General features: G+C 39.5%; 1 protein-coding gene across 1 annotated transcript in view; it reads left to right on the forward strand.

Moving 5' to 3' along the window:
- Window positions 1–22,487, forward strand: part of ACACA (acetyl-CoA carboxylase alpha) — a 290,659-nt gene that overhangs the window by 18,790 nt on the left and 249,382 nt on the right. The window contains exons 6-16 of the mRNA XM_075264375.1: window positions 1,784–1,865; window positions 2,708–2,806; window positions 3,753–3,859; window positions 7,263–7,373; window positions 9,440–9,649; window positions 12,584–12,754; window positions 12,979–13,140; window positions 14,020–14,183; window positions 15,946–16,096; window positions 17,023–17,126; window positions 21,365–21,446. Coding sequence (XP_075120476.1) covers window positions 1,784–1,865; window positions 2,708–2,806; window positions 3,753–3,859; window positions 7,263–7,373; window positions 9,440–9,649; window positions 12,584–12,754; window positions 12,979–13,140; window positions 14,020–14,183; window positions 15,946–16,096; window positions 17,023–17,126; window positions 21,365–21,446 — 1,443 coding nt within the window. The remainder of the gene's footprint in view (window positions 1–1,783; window positions 1,866–2,707; window positions 2,807–3,752; window positions 3,860–7,262; window positions 7,374–9,439; window positions 9,650–12,583; window positions 12,755–12,978; window positions 13,141–14,019; window positions 14,184–15,945; window positions 16,097–17,022; window positions 17,127–21,364; window positions 21,447–22,487) is intronic.

Here is a 22,487-nt window from a genome sequence, read left to right on the forward strand (position 1 = left end):
AGTAGAAGCATTATGATATTGCGTATGCGCCCAGGCCATTATCAGCGAGCGCCGGAGGAGAAGGACGGAACATCGGAGGAAGAGGAGGCCTGACAGCAGGGCTGCCGGACACTTCCCATTCATTTCTATGGGAGCCGGCATGCGAGCGCTCCCCATAGAAATGAATGGACTGCTTTTTTCCAATCATTTCTATAGGGAGCGCTCGCATGCCGGCTCCCATAGAAATGAATGGGAAGTGTCTGTCCATTCATTTCTATGGGGAGCGCTCGCATGCCGGCTCCCATAGAAATGAATAGGAAGTGTCCGGCAGCCCTGCTGTAACTCCGGCGTGTACGGCTGTGATACACGCCGGCGTTCCGTAGTGTGAATGCACCCTTACGGTGCCTTTTATGTATGTATGGAAGCGGCACGCAGACTTTGCCGCCGCTTCCATCCATATATAAGGCGCACCGGACTATAAGCCGCACTTACGATTTCTGAGGAAATCGTAGGTTTTTATGTGCGCCTTATAGTCCGGAAAATACGGTACTTCTTTGGGGTAATGGCAATGTCCTCATTCCTCCAAAGAGCTCATTTGAATATTAACAAAAGCAGCAATATTTTGGCAGTGGAGCCACCAATTCACAAGCGGAACACATAGGTTAACTGAATGAAACAATCTTGCTTGCTGTTGGCTTCAGAATAGTTTTCTTTAGGTTTTTTTTACGTTTTTATTTATGCTTTTAACAATCTTTAATAACTGCAGCATTCCAGCTAAGAAAACAAAAATAAAAAAAATCCCATGACATATTAAGCAGGGTAAGGCCAAGTTCACATCTGCGTTCGGTATTCCGTTTCAGGAGTCTGCTTGGGGACCCCCCGAACGTAATACCGAAAGCATTAAAAAGCGGTTAGCAAAGAAACCTCACGGACCCCATAGACTATAATGGAGTCCGTGTGTTTTCCGCGTAGTGTCTGCACAAGTCATGCGTAGAGAAAAGTTCTGCAAGAACACCTTACTTTGAGTATGTGCACATTTACAATTAGAAGCTGGTTAAGGATCAGCCAGGTAATTCCTTTCAGTCATCTGTATATCGGTTATCAATGTGCCCTCTATATCTTTATAGATATACCTCTGTCCCATCACTCCAGCCATGAAGGCTCCCCATATAGTAGCCTTTTATGTGTCCCATTTAACTAGTGGGTCAGGGTGATCAAAATTGTTTGCTCAATACTCCACATGCTTGGCAGCGACAGTATTAGTGACCACTGGTGAGGTTAACCTGGCAGGATATAAGCGCCATACCCCGGAGTTAATGGAGGGGTCTATCAAGATTGGATGACAACAGATGAGGAGAAGCAAATTTTAGGTCAATTCTGAAAAATATTGGTGGTAGAATAGTAAGTATACTTCCTCTCTGTGGGAAACTTCCAGCGCCACATATCATTAAGTAATTAAGTCCAGTATGCAAATGACGTGGGGTGTGTGCTTTTAAACAAAAATTTAAATCTACTGCCCTTTGAACTCAGGTCCCAAGCATTCCAGCTCAAAATACATCAGGGAGCCATTAGGACCATTGGATGCATATGGTGTCCAGTTTACATTGTTCATCTCCCTTTTGTATTGTATTTGAAAAATCTTTCATAAACATTGATTAATCATAATGCTTGTTATGGACGGGGAAAATGTAAAGGTAATTCCCTTGATACACACTATTAAATAAGTACAGCCGACTGCATCATACATGAATCATTTGTTCATAGCCTTATAAGTGCATACCATTTTTTTTTTTACCTTCCATAGGCTGTGTGGGCCGGATGGGGTCATGCCTCAGAGAATCCTAAGCTACCTGAACTGCTTCATAAAAATGGCATTGCATTTATGGGTAAGGTTAAAATATGTTAAGATATGGCAAACAGAATTTTTATCAGGTGAAACTGGTTGTTTATGTTTTTAGATCCCACCAAGTATGGTTTATCAAATGTGCATGATACTAGTTTGTGACTAAACCCAGATCAAAGCAAGCATCCTCGGTCTTACTTTTCAGCATTCCTGATCTTTTATCACCTTGGAGATAAGTGGCGTCTGGTAGAAGCCTATCTTCCTTTCCTTTTGAAGGAATCATGTCTGATCTGAGTATGCATGTGACGTCACTGTCATGTGTACGAGGGGTGATCCAAAAGTAATGATGATCGGTTATTTCTAGTGCACATAATAATAAAATGTCCTCTACTTGCTTAGGTACCCACTAGTTCAGGAAACAAAAAAATAGGCCACGATTCCCGGGAGCTACATTCATTTGAATACGAACTGCCGAGGAGTGAGCATCAAAATGTTCAAAAAACGAAATCAACTGTCATCAAATGCTTCTGTCTACCACAGACATACACAGCGAATTGGTGGAAACATTGGGGGACTCTTCTCCTCCATATTCGACTATATTCATTGTTTTTATTATTGATTATCATTACTTTTGGATCACCCCTCGTACGTGGCCATCTTGGTTAACTCTAGTAATTTTAGTCAGAGGCAAGCTAGTAAAAAATAAATATACTTATTGAAAAAACTGTTATATCTAAAGGACATTTAATAAAATAAAAGCTAATAAACATACAACATTTTTCTATGTATTTTCACATGAACTGGAAAATTTTTCAGTGAAATGGAAAGTGTAAAATGGCTAACTTAGTGACTACCTGAGCGTGACTGTCTACAATCTCTTTACAGGTCCACCAAGTCAAGCCATGTGGGCATTAGGAGATAAAATTGCATCCTCTATTGTTGCACAAACAGCTGGAATTCCAACTTTACCCTGGAGTGGCAGTGGTAAGATACAGTAATTCAATCACATCTCAAGACAATTGCATTTAGTCCTGCTATCTCATGTATGATATTTACATAAGTCTACAGCTTTGTATTAGTAGCAGAATTATTTTCCGGCAGACTAGACCTTGAAATGTAACAGAAAACTAAAGGCAGGGAACCCCTAATTTGAACAAAACTTACATTTTCCATCTATCACAATGAGGAATAAAAGCAGAGACCTGTATTCTTTGGTTATGAAAGCACTAAGGAGTGTAGTCCCACAAGAACACAGTTCAATTCAGTTGTATGGTAGTTGTTCAGGACTCCTAAATGACTGACTATGGGGAGGGAGGTGTTATGATTGAATGGTGCAATCTAAAAATAAATGGGTTTTCCCATGAATGTAGCCATATAAGCCATAAAAGTTAAACATTTTACAAATACAAATAATTAAAACATTTTTACATTTTTTTTTTTTACTAACCTGTTTAGTGGTGACAATCTTTTATCTTGATCAGTTGGCAATGGATACAACCATGAATACAGGAACTTTATGTGGTCTGGCATTTGTCAGAAATCCAGCCGTGGTTTCCTTTGTATCGGTTATCAGACAGGGACACTACATGTACCAGAAGATAACGCAGGCATAATAGGGAAGTCATGGCGCTGATTTCATGTATTCATAGACGTACCCATTGACAACCATTGCCACCACTAGTATGAAGAGAAAAATCTGCCATTTTTAATTACTTATGTTTGCAAAAGTGTCTACAAAATTTAAATATGGTTCTGTTGGGGGGAAAACCTGTTTAACTGTTTAGTTGGGTAATTTAAACTGGCTCAGATAAGGTTGTTAAAAGTAGATGAAAGTGTTGTGATAGTGTTTCCACATTAAGTGCTGCCTTTGTACATGATGGAATGAAATGGGTAAGAAATAGCAATTCCATTAAATATATTTCTCTTCTAGGTTTAAAAGTAGATTGGCAGGAAAGTGACCTAAAGAAACGTATTTTAAATGTGCCACCAGAAATTTATGAGAAGGGCTACGTGAAAGACGTGGATGATGGACTGAAGGTAAATCTGCTTCTGAATCTAATGAACTCCTAATAGTGTTTGGGTACATGTATACATGATCAAGATCTACATGCAGAAAACCCACTCCAAATCCGCAGATAAAGTGCATCCTTGCTATTTATGAAGCAGGTTTCTAACAAATAAACCAAAAAGCAAAAGGTGCTAACTTTGTCGTATTTGAAGATAATTTGGCACTTATTATACGCAATAGCTGTTGACATGAACAGTCCATTAATTCAAATCCTCCCACATTAACTCATTCAACCCTAAGTCAATTTTCATTTTTATGTTTATAAATTTACTCTTCACATTCCAAAAGCCATACTTTTTTACAATTGCTCAGGCATTGCAGGACTAGAGAAAAATTGTGCTGGAATTAGTGGGTATAACATTTAGGCAATTAAGATTCAATGGAAAAATAAAAAAAATCCTCCTAATTTGAAGTAAATCTGAGGGCGACTCTTATTGACTGAAAAAACAAGGTAATAGATGAAGAATGTGTTTCTTCACCATTGGCAGGAAACATGAATAGTCATTTGGCATGCTAATGGAGTTAAACCATAGAGGAATAAGTTTCAAGTGTTTGAGCAATACAATGGAATTTATTGTATTTTTTGTGCGTGTGTTATCTGTACTTTGCATGGCACAACTTCTAGATTACTTTGCAAATCAGGCTAAGTCTTTTGTGGATTTTAAATGTACATATGTACTACATGCTTTTTTAAAAAAAAAAAAAAAAAGGCAGAAAAAGTCTTAGCACTGTTGTGCCTTCCCTGGTGGAATTTCTTCAGGAACTTCTCCTGATAAGGAGAATGGAAGCCCTGGTGGCAGAGAATTCCCCCGATCCCTCTAAGTTTGACTCTCTCTGGCGGACCTGGATGGTGTTTCAGGAGTTGTCCGAGTTCTCTTCATCATTTTCCTGAACAATACTGCCTTGCTATTATTATTATTTTTTTGTTTATGTAGATTGTGAGCCCCACATAGAGCTCTCAATGTACATTTTTTTCCCTATCAGTATGTCCTTGGAATATGGAATGGAAATCCATGTAAACACGGGGAGAACATACAAACTCCTTGCAGATGGTTTTATGCCCTTGGCGGGATTTGAACACCAGGACTCCAGCGCTGCAAGGCTGCAGTGCTAACCACTGAGCCACCATGTGGCCCCCTGCCTTGCTATTTTTGCCTTGTACTGTCTCTCTTCCTTTCTCAGAGAAGATTTCTGGTTGTTTTACCCTTAGGCTAAGGTCTCACGGGACATCCACAGCAAAAAAGCGCTGCGGGAAAAACCACGGCAGCAATGCATCGCGGTTCTTCCCACAGCACTTTAGACAAAAAGTTCATGGAGTTCTCCTCTTCAGACTTGGTTACAATTATATTTATGGGGAAACAGCCGGTGTTTCCGTAGGTGTAACTGACATACTGCGATTTCCAAAACTGCATCGGTTTTGGAAATCGCGGCATATCTGCACCACAGTTTTTCCCCGCAAACTTGGCATGGAATTTGCTAGAATCCCATCCACTTTGCCCTTACTGTAAACCGCCATAATTTTTTCACGTGGCGTTTCCACCGCAGGCAAACTGCGGCATTTCCATCTCGTGCGGCCCTGGCCTTACAATGTTACTCCTCCCCCACTTCGGTAGTGTTTCCCTGATAGTAATTTCCATTGTGTGTTCTTTTGTCCGTTTGTTCTTTTGTCGTTACCTTAAAGAGGACCTTTCACCATTTTACACACAGGCAGTTCTATATACTGCCGGAAAGCTGACAGTGCGCTGAGTTCAGCGCACTGTCGGCTTTCCCGATCTGTGCCCGGTGTGAAGAGCTTACGGTCCCGGTACCATAGCTCTTCTATGGTCAGAAGGGAGTTTCTGACAGTTAGCCAGAGACGTCCTTCTTCACAGCACAGCCAATCGCGCTGTGCAGTGAGAGCCGGGAGGAACGCCCCCTCCCTCTGCTCGCAGTACTCGTCCATAGACGAGCATTATCAATGTACAATGTTTATTGTACTTCAGTATACCATAGAAACATCTGACTAAAGGTTCTAAAAACACTGAAGCTGTAAACTTTTTGAAAACCAAACTTTTTGTCAGTGTCACATCTTTTAGCTATAACTGTACATGTAGCAGTACTGAGGTCAGCAGGTGCCACAGGGAAGCAAGTATAGGGAGGTGGAAACTTTTTTTTATGACCTTTTTCATACATGTTTTATTCTGCCTTATTTTTTGAAAATTGCCATAGTGTTTTTGTAGCATTATTTTTTTTTTTTTTTTTTTTTTTTAATTTTCATGCTTTTTTTCATCTCCTATAGAGAAGCCTATAGGAGATTCACAGAGGAAAAACTGCCATCCTGTGTCATGATTTAAAAAATGGTAATCCCAAAAATATAACAAAAGCCCAGTAAAATGGAAATAGCATTACATTAATAGCGTTACATTTTACTGTTGGCTTTCACCTAACCCCTGACCACAGCATTTTGGGGTCAATAAAAATACCAAGAAAGATTAAACAAATTTCTGGTGTTGAATATGCTCATATCTTTCATAAGTGCTTCTGTATGCAAGGCTATAGTTTGTAGCCTTTACACTTGAATAAAAGTAGATTTGCAAAAAATGTGTTTATTTAAAAAAATGCTTTATGTTAAACTACGGCACTCTAATATTGTCTCACAGCCAAAAAGCACTGCGGGAAAAACCACGGTGGCAACGCATTGCAGTTCTTCCCGCAGCACTTTAAACAGAAAGTTTGCGGAGTTTTCCGTCGCGGACTTTCTGTTACAATTATATCTATGGGGAAACCGCCAGCATTTCCATAGATATTATTGACATGCTGCGATTTCTAAAACCATGCTGGTTTTGGATTCGCGGCGTGTCCACACCGCGGTTTTTACCGCAAAATGGGCATGGGATTCGCTAGAATCCCATCCACTTTGCTCTTACTGTAAAATGCTGCGACATTTCCTGCAGCGTTTCCGTCCCGTGGGCGCCCCGACCTCAGGGGGTTTTACAATATTAAAAGGGGTTGTCCAGGAAAAATAGATACATTTTTCTGTTTACATTTTCTCAGATTAAAATTAAAATAAAGAAGTAACATAGAACTTTAATTTTATGTTTTTATTATTCTATTTATCACCATGAAATATGCAAAAATTATTTAAATAACTCAAACGGAAAAAAAAAATGTTATAGCCCTCAACGCTGCATGTATGAAAAAATCCCAATAATGTGTACTGAACCAGGGAAAATTGGCCAGTACTAACCCAGGAAAAATTGCTGAGTCATGAAATGGTTAAACTCTTGAAAACCCCCTTATTATATATTGATGTATGTATTTTAGCAAGAGCAGGTAAATGCTTGACTTTGTTTTATATTATATGTGTTTTATACATTATGTTTTGAATTATAGGCAGCAGAAATGGTGGGATATCCTGTAATGATCAAGGCATCTGAGGGAGGAGGAGGCAAAGGTATTAGGAAAGTGAACAATGGAGAAGATTTTCCCAATCTATTCCGACAGGTAAGGTTGAAATGGCAAAAGAAATAACATCTTGATCAATTTCTTCAGGGACTGACATAAGATTTTTGATGGAATATCTACAAACATGTACTTTCTGACTCCTTTCCACTCAGTCCTGTACATTTACTATGCAATCTGACCACTGGGGCCCCCATATCAAGAATTGGGGTGTTTTATTCCCTAGTTTGGCAGTGGCAGCGGTCGAAAATGTGTGAGAGATAGCCGGAGCTCATAAACATCTCTCTCCCGCGGTCTCATTTCTAACCACTGTGTCCATTTTAGCTGAGGTGCAAAAACCTCAGGTATTTTGGTTGATGGGGGTTCCAGTTGGATCTCCACTCCTTATTCTGTGGATAGCAATGTAATGTACTGTGGTCAGAATTTATTTCTCACCACTATACACTTATGGCATTACACTAGCTTAATAAGCAGCAAATGTAAGACAATGCACAGGTGTCAGGAAATCTCCCAATGCATATGTTAAATGGATGCCAGTCACAGATACTAATCGGTAAAAATTAAAAACTACAAAAATAAGCACTGTAGATATACATATGGATGGCTCTGTGTGGAATAGGGCAGTCTATAGTCATATGTCAGTTTGTAATGTTTGAAGCTACATCTCCTAGCAGAACTTTAACCCTTTCCCACATGCTAATGTTACAGCAGACCTTTTAAACATGGCGGTCAATCAGGAGGTGAGCGACCACCATTGCTGCTGGGTTTCTGCTGTATTTTTCAGTAGGGACCCATCGGCTTCCAGGACTGTCATAGTAGTATAGCTATAGAGGCATGCTCATAAATCAGCCTCAATAGCTATACAATGAAAGTCCCATACACTGCAATACAGTTGCATTGCAGTCTAAAGGAAATGTAATGCAAACATATTATACATCCCTGTGTCTGAAAACATCCAGTCTACAAAAATATAAAAATATTTTTACCATATGGTGAACCACCATGGCGGAAAAAAAATCAAAAGAGACAAACCACCATTTTTGCACTATTTCACCTCTCATAAAAATTTGAATAAGAAGCAATAGAGACATCAGAGATTCCCCAAAATTTTTTTACACCATTTTGCCTTTCATAAATTTTTTTTTATCAAAAGCAATCCAAACAACAGACCTTTCTGAAAATGGTATAACTAAAATCTACATGTGGCCTCGCAAAAAAACACAAAAACAACCCAAAATACCTTGTACATATATATTGTCAGAATATGGCAACTACAAGAATTTTTTAAATTTTTTTAAGGGGTTAAAACTTTTTTTTTTTTTTTTTTTTTTAAATGATGTCAATTTGATATCACTGGAATTGCACTGATCCATAGATTAGGTGCCCAATAATTTTGGCTGCACAATGAATGCTGTAAAAGCCCATAAGAAAGTTGCACAACATTATTTAGCATAATATCTATGGCTAGTGGATATATGATGGATGGTAATGGAAGGTCATCAGTTATACTTCCATTACTTTTTTCTGTCATGCTCAGAAAACATAAGAAAAAAAACCCCAATACCAACAACAACAAAAAAAAGCCTGCCCTACATTAATCTGAATTGGTGGCAGTGGAATGGAATCTGAGATGGAACACAACCTTTCTCTGATAGATTACATAAGCCTTAATTGGAATTCCATAAAACATACTCATGTATATAGATATTTGTAATACATACTTCTGATGGTTCTAATTTTTTGCCGCCTAAAATGTTTATGCAACATGTTCAGTGTGGGTGAGAAAAAGAGAGACAAATATTTTTACAGGCCAACTTGTAAAATAGTAGGATGGTTCCACTCCCTGTGTGAAAGGGAATCTGGATGGTGGGACTGGGCTACTGAGCGTCTGTTATCAATGGTCACATTAGGTAAACTCTAAAACACCAGGGAGCTCCATAACAAGCATTAGCGGAAAGCATTATTATTGTTTGGGACTATAATACATATATGGTGAAGATAATCTCCCATGTCTGCTTTTGTTTTCTTTGTGTTCATCCTAGTTTATACTGCTTTAACGTTCCAATAGTTCTGGAGTAATTGCACCATCTGCATTCTGTGTTTTCAAGGTTCAGGCAGAAGTTCCTGGCTCTCCCATATTTGTAATGAGACTGGCCAAGCAATCACGTCATCTGGAGGTGCAGATTCTTGCAGATCAGTATGGAAACGCAATTTCTCTATTTGGCCGGGATTGTTCAGTTCAGCGTCGTCACCAGAAAATTATTGAAGAGGCACCGGCTTCAATCGCTACCAGCACAGTGTTTGAGCAAATGGAGCAGGTATGACCATATGTATAAATTAGATCTTGATGGAAATGACTTCAAGTATAAAGGCCTGTATGTGCTTACTGAGTAACTTGTTTCAAGCATGTATGGTAATGCTAGAGGGATTACTTTTTACAGTGTCTGTAAGTGTTGTTTCTGTGGAAAATCCAAAAGAAGAGTAGTTAAGGAATAATTGTCATTTCACTTTTTTTTCCCTCGTAGATGGACAGTTTAGATCAGGGGTCTCAAACTTGCGGGCCAACTGCGGCCCTCGGGACGAAAGTTTGCGGCCCCCGCGCAGCTCTCTGAATGTCCCGCTATAGTCATCTTTCGGCCGGCACACTAAGACACGCCTCCAATAGTCAGGTGGCATCTGACGTCACACACAGGTCCTTGAGTCTTAAACTTCAGCAGTACTAGCTTTCCACTGATCACCCTGTTATAACAGCAATAAAAGCGATGGGTGATCAGTGGAAAGCTAGTACTGCTGAAGTTTAAGACTCAAGGACCTGTGTGTGACGTCAGACGTCACCTGACTATTGGAGGCGTGTCTTAGTGTGTCGGCCGAAAGATGAAGAGATGTAGTACTGAGAGGAATGTGAGATGGAGTGTGTGTGTGTCAGTGTGTGTCAGTGTGTGTGTGTCAGTAACCTAGGGGCAGAGATGGAAGGGGGACATGAAAATGGGGGCAGATGAAGGGGGTATCTGAAATTGGGGCAGATGGAGGGGAATATGAAACTGGGGGCAAATGGATGGGGCACATGAAACTGGGGCAGATGGAGGGACGACATAAAACTGGGGACAGATGTAGGGGGTACAGAAAATGGGGCAAATGAAGGGGGATATCAAACTGGGGGAGAAATGGTGGGGGAGATGAAACTGAGGGTAGATGAAGGGGGGCACTTAAACTGGGGACAACTGGAGGGGGCATTAAACCATGGGAGTAGCTGGAGGGGGACCTGTCTACCTCTAGTTGTCCCCAGTTTATTGTCACTGTCCACCTACCCCTACAGTTTAATGTCTGCTTCTAGCCTCCTGAGTTTAATGTCCCCCTCTAGTTGCCCCCGGTTTAATGTCCCACTTTAGCTGCCATTAATTTATTGCCCCCCTCCAACTACCCCCACTGTTTAATGTCCCCCTCCAGCTGCCCCAGTTTCATGTCCCCTCTAGTTTCCCTGAGTTTAAACTGGGGCACCAGGAGAGGGACCTAATACTGTGGGGCAGTTGGAAGGGAACATTATAATGTGGGGACATATAGTGTACAGGTGACTGTAGGAGGATTATACTGTGTGGGGGCACATGAAAAATGAATAAGAATGGGTGGAGTCATCATAAAATTGGGCGGAGCTAAATTTGCTGCGGCGAGCATAGCTTGTGGAAAACCTGATGCGGCCCAGCCTCACCCAGACTCTACCTCCAGCGGCCCCTGTGTAAATTGAGTTTGAGACCCCTGGTTTAGATGAATATAAGAAACTTTGTAATATATTGTGTTAAGGCCCCAGTGTAGCGTCAGTGAAAATGGAACAGATGTTACGTGGATCCGTGCGCCATCTATGATTTACTTGAATGAATGGGCAGAATCGTAAAAATGGACTGGTATAGGACCTGCTCCATACTTTGTGGCTCTTTTCTAAGGCCTGGACAAACAGCCACAAAAATTACAGATGTGTGAATGGGCCCTTATATAATCTATAATTGAAGACCCATAATTATGGATAGTATATTGAAATAAACTATGGTCGTCTGCTCTTCATCACTATGAGGACAGGTTAGCTCACTAACAAATAATATTACATAGAAGTCTATGGGGAAGGGGAGGAGAAGGAGGGGTCCATTGAGTGAGAAGCAAGTACAGAGAAGTAAGCTTCAGCAGGAAGCTTTTATAAACATTTTGGACAGTTTATCAGCAGGAGTGAGCAGCATATATAGCAGATGGGAATAAAGCTCTGCTGAGAGAAATATCTTACTATATGTGTGCCTCATTGTGTGTTCCTCTCTTATTAGCAGTTTACCAGGGAGGCGAGTAGCTTATAACCACAGATAAAGACTCTTTTCCATTTCAGGACTGGACACATTTTTTGTACATGCGGTTTTTGAGGAGTAAAATGTTTTTTACCTTTGGGTTAGTCACATTTTTTTTTCCTTTTTTTGATAAATAAGGCTTTAGGCTTTATTTTTATGCTTTCATGTTTTTTCTTTATTTTTAATATCCTAGAAAATGTAAAGAAAAAAGAAGGGGGAAATGTCTTGTTTTGCAAACTTTATTGTGTTTTGTTTTTTAAGTTGCATTTCGTGTTATTAAAAAAAAAAAAAAACAAGACATTTCCCATTATTATGGTCATTTATACTTATTATTGTATTGCTCTGGGTGTGGCTAAAACCTGTGACATGAGTTTGGCAGTGGTTAGCATTATTTTCTTTTTTGTATTATTATTTAATTATTTACTTTTACATAGTACATCTCCTCCCACAAGGTCATAATAGACTTTTGGGGAAGCACTCACAGTGATCAGGAAGGCAGGCATGGTAATAAACCATCCTTGCCTTCTCTTTGGGCTGTCCGGTTGTTGTAATACTCAGCATCCTATTCCTAAAGCTGCACGATTTTGTGCATCAGGCTAATCTTGCAAGTGTGTTTGTACATTTGTAATATATATTTATTTATATCTATCTATCTTGATTGATTTACGCATATAGTTTGTGGGCGGTATATGTGCTGCTGGGACATTTAGTTTGCTGGCTGAACTGCTCACAGGGAGGGGTAGTGAGCTTGTAAACAAAACGTCACATCTGTGGTTAATGACTTGAAAATAAGCAGATAAATGGTGCAGAATTTAAACAGGATATATATTAGGAAGTGTTGTATATTGAAGCATCCTGTTATTTGACCCATATTTTTTACAAACTGTATAACTCAGTATTTGTAACCAATGTTTTTTGCCTTTACAGTGTGCTGTGAAGCTCGCTAAGATGGTCGGATATGTAAGCGCAGGTACAGTGGAATATCTTTACAGTCAGGATGGCAGCTTTTACTTCCTGGAACTTAACCCACGTTTGCAGGTAGAGCACCCCTGCACTGAGATGATCGCAGATGTTAATCTTCCAGCAGCACAACTACAGGTACTAAATGGTTTCCATCTGATTAAAAGAGGGAGCATTGTGATTTAGAGAGGCCTCCCTATTAACTCAAAGTAGCATAACGGGGCATTTTACAAGGGTTGCCTATATCTTTCACTGTTAAATGTTAGCCTATTATTGATGTCACCCAGCTGTGTGAGATCATTACAATGAAATGATACTTAATATTGTTTAGTCATGTTTTTTAATTCATACATTTAAAACAGATTGCCATGGGAATCCCTCTTCATAGAATAAAGGATATTCGGATGCTTTATGGAGTTACAGCTTGGGGAGACACACCAATTGACTTTGACAACTCGTTGAATGCCCCCTGCCCTAGAGGACATGTAATTGCTGCACGTATTACAAGTGAAAACCCAGATGAGGTACCAGAAATGTTTTGCTGCCAGAAAGCCCTTTTTCTGCGTTTACACATAATATTCTCTTCTTGTACACCCACATTTTTTTCTTTGCACTAATACTTCTAAACTGACTTCTTACTAGATAGCCCATCTTTATTTGGAGGACAGGGCTATTTAGCTTTATGTCTTTACTAGCGTCTCTCTGGGGAGGAATTCCTGACCCAAGTCAGGTGCTCATTTGGCACTGATTCCTGTTGGTTTGGCGTTAGGCCAGGATAGGTGCTTTAGTGAGTACTCTGCTATTCATCTTGTGGTCAGTTATCCTAATATCTACTCCCCTGGATAATGCTATGACATGTCTCTTTGGTTGAGGATTTAAATTGCTATGTGAGAGAATAGCGTTCTGTAGGAGCACAGACCATACAAGAAATTTTTTTTTTCCTACCCTGGACTTTGAATGAAAACATTAAGATACTTGTCATGTAATATATTTCCTTGGCACAGTCTCTATTGTGAGGTGACCAAAAATAAGACCACTCTTTCGTGTTATTATCAGTACAAAAAAACCTTTGAATTAAATTAGTAATAAAAGCTAAGTTTTATATTTTATTTATGAGAGTCCCCCTATCTACCTTCAGTGAATATTAGGTTCTAGGTGGACACCACATTTTGTATGTTCAGTGAATTAGTTGCACACTAAATAAGTAGGAGTTGTCCTTTGAGATAACACGCCAAAGAAAATGTATTATACTAATATAACATTGTCATAATATTGAAGTGATATAATCAGCATTGTTTGTTAATCACTTTTATATAGCATTTTGCCTTTGTTCTCTTTCCCTGATTTCAAGTTATTGGTATACAGCTTTTTAGTCTTACAAGAAAACTCTTATTTGTTCCCAGGGTTTTAAACCAAGTTCTGGAACTGTTCAAGAACTAAATTTCCGCAGCAGCAAAAACGTCTGGGGCTACTTCAGTGTTGCTGCTGCAGGAGGTCTCCATGAATTTGCTGATTCTCAGTTTGGTCACTGCTTCTCCTGGGGAGAAAACAGAGAAGAAGCAATTTCGTAAGTTTCTTTTACTGTAATTGAGAGGTTTTTATGTTTTCTTAGTGAAAAAACAAAGCTCCAGATTTATCACAGTGGCTGTTGCTGGATGATAAGTCTGGTACATCTTTAGATAGGTACATCTGGTTCATACCATAATTGTTTCACAGATGCCCCGACAGTAGTTTTCATAATTCCCATATAGATACATTTGCTGAAGACATCCTTACTTGGTGTAATAGGGGCCATGGTTCCACCAATTTCCAGATAGGTTAAAGTGATTTCCAGTTATAAACAACTTTTCATAAATGAATACAGTACAGTAGAAAATTAAAATGTTGTTATGTGTTTTGGATATCTGCTTACTTCTCCACTCATTAAAAGTGTTGTGCACGACGTGGCTGCTTTCTTCTTCCCAGGAAATGACGTCTTGTCCTTTGGTCACATGGCAATGCCACATTTCCGTGTCAGTGAGACTGAGCTGCAGCATGGCCTTGTGACCAATGGACATGATGTCACTTCCTGAGAAGGAGAAAGGAGCCATGTTTTTGAAGTTATATCATGATCATTTGTCCCCATGGATATGTAGGTTTGTATTTTGGGAGCTAAAATATACTAAGGGATTTTCCCGCTAAAACGAGTTATTGCTTATCCATAGGACAAGTGGTAGCTCTCAGATGATCAGTGGGGGTCTTTGCTTTCATGTTCAGAATGGGCGCAGATTCAGACAGTATGCACTGCTCCATTTATTTCAATGGTAGTGTTGTACATAACCAAGCGCCGTTCTCTAGATCAATGGGGTCTTAACGGTTGGACCCCGACTGATCTGAAAGTTTGTCCCTATGGATAGGGGATAACTTGCTTTGCTGGGAAAATCCCTTCAATAGTACTGAATTGGGAAACCCATAAACCTCATGTTCTGCCCAGTTTGATTGGGTTTCCTGTGGGTACTCCAGTTTCCTTCCACATTCCAAAGTCATACACTTATAAGGAACTTAGATTCAGACAGAAAATGATAACGTTTGTAAAGTGCTGTGGAGTATGTTAGCGCTATACAAGTAAGAAAGTGAGAGACCTCCTTTTGTGGATATCTTGTATGAATAGAATATTTGCATAGAAAGACTGAGTGGTTTGTTTAAAAAAAAAAAAAAAAAAAAAACTCCATTTTTTTTACTACCCTTCAGAGCTGATAGCTACTGGGGTGGTTTTATAAGTTATTTGATGGTATTTTGTAAATTCTTATTGTTAAATGTATAAACTTTATGTTTATATAATCTTTATATAACATAAACAGAGTTTGTCCACAACTACTTAAAATGGATCAGTGCACTTAAGTGTACATTTGTAATGAGAAAATTATTCTAATATGTTCTTCTGCTAAATAGGACTCCCTTTTTCTAGGTTATGGGGCAGGATTAATGTGTGGTTTGACATGATTTGTTGGTAAATGTGTGTTTGCTTCATGTGTACTGTATAACTGCCTTATTGATTGGTTGGTTTGACACTGTACGTCGAGTTGGAGGCTATTATTATTTATTAGAATGTATTGTCATTTTTCTTTTTGAAAATTAGAAATAAAAGGTATTTTATGTCTTTAGATACACATATATAGGGTATTAGAGTAGAATAAATAGGGTATTACAGCAGAATGATTGCAATAGTAATTCTCGTTTCACTTGTTTCTGGATGAAGTATATATTAACTTGGCTTTATGTAAAACTAGCTATTTAATTGGCTTGTGTGCTTTTCAAATGAGAATACAAAATCTCCTTTCTTCTTTTAGTAATATGGTGGTAGCTCTAAAGGAATTGTCCATCCGTGGAGATTTCCGAACAACAGTGGAATATTTGATAAAACTTCTTGAGACTGAAAGTTTCCAGCAGAATAGGATTGACACAGGCTGGCTGGACAGACTGATCTCAGAAAAAGTGCAGGTAATACATTTCATATTTAACGGTAAGTGCACTGTGGATATAAAGCATAATCCACATGTGTAGAATGTGTATTTAACAGTGGATTTGCATCACATTTTAACCCTCTACTTTGAAAGATTTAGTGAAATCTTTTCCACGGTAAACTGCTGCAGAATTTCCTTGAGGAAATCTTAGAAACTCTGCAGCTGTTTCACTACATGTTCATTTAACCTGAACAAAAAGTGATGACACAGTCTAACTTAACAGCACTTACCACTTTATTTCCTTTCTTGATACTTGGCATACTTAGTAACTACCTACATATTAGGCCTGGTTCACATATGCGTTCGGTATTCCATTTAGGGAGTCCGCTTGGACTTTTGGATTTCAATATGCTGATTGTATGTTTGGGGAGTCCACTTGGAGACCCCCTGAACGGAATACCGAACTCATTAAAAAGCAGTTAGCTAAGAAACCATACGGACCCCATAGACTATAATGGGGTCCGTGTGTTTTCCTTGCAGTGTCCACAAAAATCATGTGGAGCGAAAAGTAATGCAAGCAGTACTTTTCTCTCTGCATGATTAGTGCGGAAAACAAATTGTCCCCATTATAGTCTATGGGGTCCATGTGGTTTCTTAGCTAACCACTTTTTAATGCATTCGGTATTCCGTTTGAACGGGTCCCCAAACGGACTCCCAGAACAGAATACCAAACGCAGATGTGAACCACGTCTTACATATATGTATTACAAATACAATATTCCTTTCATTAGAAAAATGATGAAGAAACTTTTATATGATCTGCTGTTGCATAACTGACTGCTTTTCTTTACTTTGTTTCAAATACCTCTTCTTCAGATTGAGGTTTATTTGTTTAATATTTTGCATTGATAGAGTTGGTATCTAACATTACTCATACCATCTTAATCGATATTGGTTTCATAGGCTGAACGTCCTGACACCATGCTTGGAGTTGTATGCGGAGCATTACATGTGGCTGATGTCAGCCTTAGAAATAGCGTCTCCAACTTCCTACACTCATTGGAAAGGTACATCTAATGACCTTTACTGTGTTACATATCCTCTAACTGTGGTTTTTCTCTCTTTCCGAGCAAAAGGATCAGGCATATTGAAATCTAACATGCTCGAGCATTCTTTCCCTTGACATCTTCAGTTGGGAGAAAGTCAAGGCATCCCCATGTTTTTATGGTTGGGAAGTCTGACTGAAATAATCAGGTTTTCCCAACACATCTATCTATCTATCCATCCATCCATCCATCCATCCATCCATCCATCCATCCATCCATCCATCCATCCATCCCCCCTCTTATGTCAAACACTGCTACCACTCTTATTATTTAGGTCGACTTGGTTCTAAGGCTGTTGCAGGACACTTCCTGCCTGGCCTGAAGAAGACACCCGCCCGGTGTCGAAACGCGTAGCCGTTTTAAGCTGTTGTTCATGTCCTTGGAGCAATAAAACAGAACCAATTCATCTTAACCCCTTCCCGACATTCGCCGTAATAGTACGGCGCTGCTGGGAAGGGCTTCCCGCAAACCGCCGTACTATTACTGCGGATGCATGGTGCGCACACAGAAACTGTGTGCGCACCATGCACAGCGGGTGTCAGCCGTAATACACGGCTGACAATGCCCCGTAACACCCGCGGTCGGAACCGGGTCCGATCGCGGGTGTTAACCCCTGAGATGCCGGTGATCAACATGACCAACGGCACCTCCGGGGTTACAGTGTCATATGGTGCCGATCGGCACCCCCCGCGCCGGTTTCGGGGGGTGCCGGTGTTCGTAGGGGGCAGCCCGGGGTCTGATCAGTGACCCCGGGTCTGCCCCTTCACTTACCCCGTCCTCGCGCCTGGCCGATCCTGCCGTAAATGAAGCTGTCAGCCTGTGCGTCTACACAGGCTGACAGCTTCCTCTACACTGCAATACACGTGTAACACGTGTATTGCAGCGTCTCTCTATTGAAGCAGTGATCAGCCGATCACTGCTTCAATTCCCCATGGGGACAGAAAAAAAAAGTTACAAAAAAGTAAAAATAAAAAAGTTTAAATAAGTTTAAAATAAAATAGAAATAAATAAAGCCCCAAAAATCCCATTTTCCCCATATAAAATGTTTTATTATGTAAAATAAAGAAAAATAGAAAAAAACATTACATATTTGGTATCGCCGCGTCCGTAATAACCTGAACAATAAAATTAAAACATTATTTAACCCGAACGGTGAATGTCGTAAAAAAAAACGTAGAAAACCGCACAAAATAATGATTATTCACCACCTTTCCCTTACAAAATGTTCAATAAAAAGTAATCAAATGGTCAGATGAAAACCAAAATGGTACCAATAAAAAGAAGAGGTCTTCCCGCAAAAAATAAGCCCTCAACCAGCTCTGTCTAGCGAAAAATAAAAACGTTATGCCTTTCAGAAGATGGCGATGCAAAAACAATAGATTTTTTTCCCTGAATTGAATTCTATTCTGCACAAATAGCAACGCATTAAAAAATCATATAAATGAGGTATCGCCGTAACCGTACCGACCCACAGAATAAAGGTAACATGTTACTTATGCTGTACGCTGCACGGGAAAAAAAATAAATGCTAAAAAGCAATGCCAGAATTGATGTTTCCTTTTACATCCCACCCAGAAAGAGTTAATAAAATGTAGTCAATAAGTTACAGGCCCCAAAATGGTGGCATTGAAAAGTACATCTAATACCGCAAACACCAAGCCCTCATATGGCCACATTGCCAGAAAATAAAAATAAAAATCTACCTTGTACAATGTGAAGACAAAAACCCCAAAAGTCGCCAAATCATTAGGACATAAGTGGCTGTGACTAGAAGGAAATGTGTAAGCGGTGCGAGCGTTTTCAGGGGACCCCCCATATTTAGAGCTTATGAGAGATAATACACCAGCGCTGACCCCCCAGAATGCCCCTCTTCCCCGTCCGTGTCATAGGAGCTACTGGGAAAATAGAATGGGATTTGGTGTGCCCAATTTACTCCGCATAGCTTACACATTCACTTCGGGGTTACTAATGCTCACTACATCACTTGATAAATTCTTTGAGGGGTGCGGTTTTCAAAATGGGGTCACTTTCTAGAGGTTTCCACTGTTTTGACTCCTCAAGGGCTTTGTAAATGCAACATGGTTCCTGAAACTGATCACAGCCAGATCTGCCCTCTAAAAGCTCTTTGGCGCGCCTTCCCTTCTGCGTCTCGCTGTGCGTCCATATATTAGTTTACACCCACAAGTGGGGTACTATGGTAGTCGGGAGAACTTGCCTAACAAATTGTGGGATGCGTTTTCTCCTTTAACCCCTTGTGAATGTGCAAATTCTAGGGCTAAACGAAAATATTAGTGAAATAAATTCAAATTTGAAAATTTCACCTCCATTTTGTATTAATTCCTGTTAAGCACTTATAGGGTTAAATTACTAGGTATATGTTGTTTTGGCTTATTTAAAGGGGTATTCCCACCTCACATACTCAGCAGTCTTCACTCTTGTAAAATCTTCTTTCTTCCTGGTTTCTTGCATCATTTGGTGGGCGGGGTTTCACAGGCAACCTGCCGTTTAGCTCCGCCCCCAAATTCACATGTAGCTCCGCCCACCCACATTGGACTATGAAGTACAGGCAGCAGCAACTCCATTCTGTGTTACATACAGAGACTGCCTGTCTCTGCCATAATGAACACAACTGGATTAGCTAGCCTGATAACTGGGAGAACAGAAGAAATGAAAGCAGCTGCTCTCCCCTATCTGAGTGCAGGACCTAGGTCACATGGTGTAGACACAGGATTAGCTAGATACACAGGCTCGCTCCCTGCACTTAGCCCCTCCTCCCTCCCCCCTGAGAGCAGCAGATACATCATTTGACTCAGGAGCAGCTAGGTCAGGGCTGTGGCCACAAAAAATTGAATAAAGTAAGATAGTGGACAAACAAAGCAGTTTTGCTGAAGCAGTGTATTTAGGAAAAGTCTTACATCCACATTAACCAGCAGTATAGATAGGATCCTTGTGATGGGACAACCCCTTTAAGGGGTGCAGTTTTGAAAATGGGGTGATTAATGGGGGGCTTTAATACAAGGGTCTTTCAAAACGCCTTCATAACTGGATTAGGCCCTTTAAAAAATGGGTTTTGGAAATTTCTTGAAAATTTTGAATATTGTTGTTTCACTTGTAAATCTTATAATGTCCGTAAAAATTAAAAGGGTGACTAAAGTTTGATGCCGACATAAAGCAGAGATCTGGGACATGAGATTTATGATATAATTTTGGCGGTCTATCTGTATGTAATGCACATCATTTCAAACTTTATAAAATGCATATTTTTCAAAATTTCCACCAAATTTCCAATTTTTTCATAATTAAACACAAAACATATCAACCAAAATTTACCACTAACATGAAGTACAATGTGTTACGAAAAAACAATCTTAAAATCACTTTGGTAAGTTAAAGCGTTCCAAAGTTATTGCCACATAAAGTGACACATGTCAGTTTTGAAAAATCGAGCTTGGTCAGGAAGTCAAAAAGTGCCATCGGCGGGAAGGGGTTAATATTGCATATCGTCATTTTTATTTTTCAAGTCTATTACGGATTTTGCTGCCTCTAGCGCTCTGCCAGTTCCTGGTTTTTCTATATATCTTTTCCATTTTTTCACCACCCACTTTGTGGGACGGTGTCCGGGTTAGAGCTGCAATTGGCCTGTTGGGCAATTGGCCCGGTGGGCTCCTGACTGGAGTCTATTATTTCCACCAGACGGGCGCCAGGTCACCCTTTTTAAACTTCTCTCAATATTTAGGTCGTAGTTTTCCTCTCTCCTGTTATTATTATTGTTTTAATTATTGTTGGTCTAAAACAATTTTGTAGTAGTTTTTGTGCTATTTTTAATGGCAAACACTTTAAGAAAATTTCCTATTTACATCTCCTACTATGATTGGCTCAATTTGTAGACTTTCACCTAAAGTCTTATTTCACCTTTGAGTTCTGTAAGGCTGAGGCTAGCACAAAAGCATTGCTGGGAAAAACTGTGGCAGCAATGCATCTGGTTTCTGGTTCCATTATATCTATAGTGAAATAGGAAATATTCTCTAGAATCCCGTCCACTCTACAGGGACCGTAAATGCTTTATGTTTATGCTACGTGAGGCCCCGATCTTAAAGATTTTTCTGTTTTGGGATTTCGTTATGAAAGTTTATATGTATAGTTGTTCAGTAAGGGTATAGAAATTTAAAATATAAAGCTTTCATTATTTTACATTTCAGGGGTCAAGTCTTACCAGCACATACACTGTTAAACACCGTAGATGTGGAACTAATCTATGAGGGGAAGAAATATGTGCTTAAGGTAATGTGATGCGATATTTGTTGTTTCAATTAAAAATTGCATTAAAATCAGGCAAAAAAATTAGCACAACTTTAATGTGACGCAATGTTGGACAATGTGACTTTGCTGTGACGTGCATTCGTTTGCAACTGCTTGTTTTTTAAATTTAAATATTGTAAGTAACTATCTGTCTGGACAGAATACATTTTAGAAAAGATTATAAAGACAGCATTTGTAGTCACTCACAACTCGCAATTGATCTTAGTGATGTCTCATGCAGCATTGACATATGACATAAAGATGAGCAAGGTAGCATTTTTGTACAACATCACAGAAATAGAATTGCTTTTACTGCTGCTTGACGAATGTCACTGTGTAGCCATAGCCGTATTCTGAATATACAACAACTCATACTATTCACCATTACTCTCACTGGGTATTTTCATAGTCCACAGTTTCTATAAGTTACAGTGTCCAGCATCTTCATTGTTATGGAGTCCTTATACCAAGAAAGCAAGGTATATGGAGAAGGTTGTTGTAAGTTTTATGGATACATTCAGACTCAGATACATTTCCAAGTGGAGGCTGTAAAATTTCTTCCCAGTAGCTTCAGAGAAAACATACCTTAGTGTATGTGCTTTACAAAGCACCTGTCACCCAGAACATGGTTTATGCCAGTATTTGCCAATATAAATAAAACATATTATCTAAAAGATTCTGGTCCTAGTTGCACACTTAAGAATATGATAACAAGAAAGTTGGACTTGAATGACATTATATAGGGCTAACTCAATTAATCAATGTGAACTTGCTCACATCAGTTATTTTTGTTTCATGCCATCCTGTTGCACACTGCCATTGGCCGAGGGATATGTCACTAACTGTTGCTGTCCAATCTGGATTGCTGATGTGTGAATAACCAAATCCAAAACTTAGTGGCATAAAAATCGGAGGAGTATCCTAAAATAACCATACATTTATTATAATCAAGATAAAATGTTCAATAGATTGTGATTTTGATGTGGATTATTACCCAGCCCTACTTCTCTTTATTACTAATGT

This window comes from Leptodactylus fuscus, chromosome 2 (assembly GCF_031893055.1).
Source record: "Leptodactylus fuscus isolate aLepFus1 chromosome 2, aLepFus1.hap2, whole genome shotgun sequence".
Taxonomy (NCBI): domain Eukaryota; kingdom Metazoa; phylum Chordata; class Amphibia; order Anura; family Leptodactylidae; genus Leptodactylus; species Leptodactylus fuscus.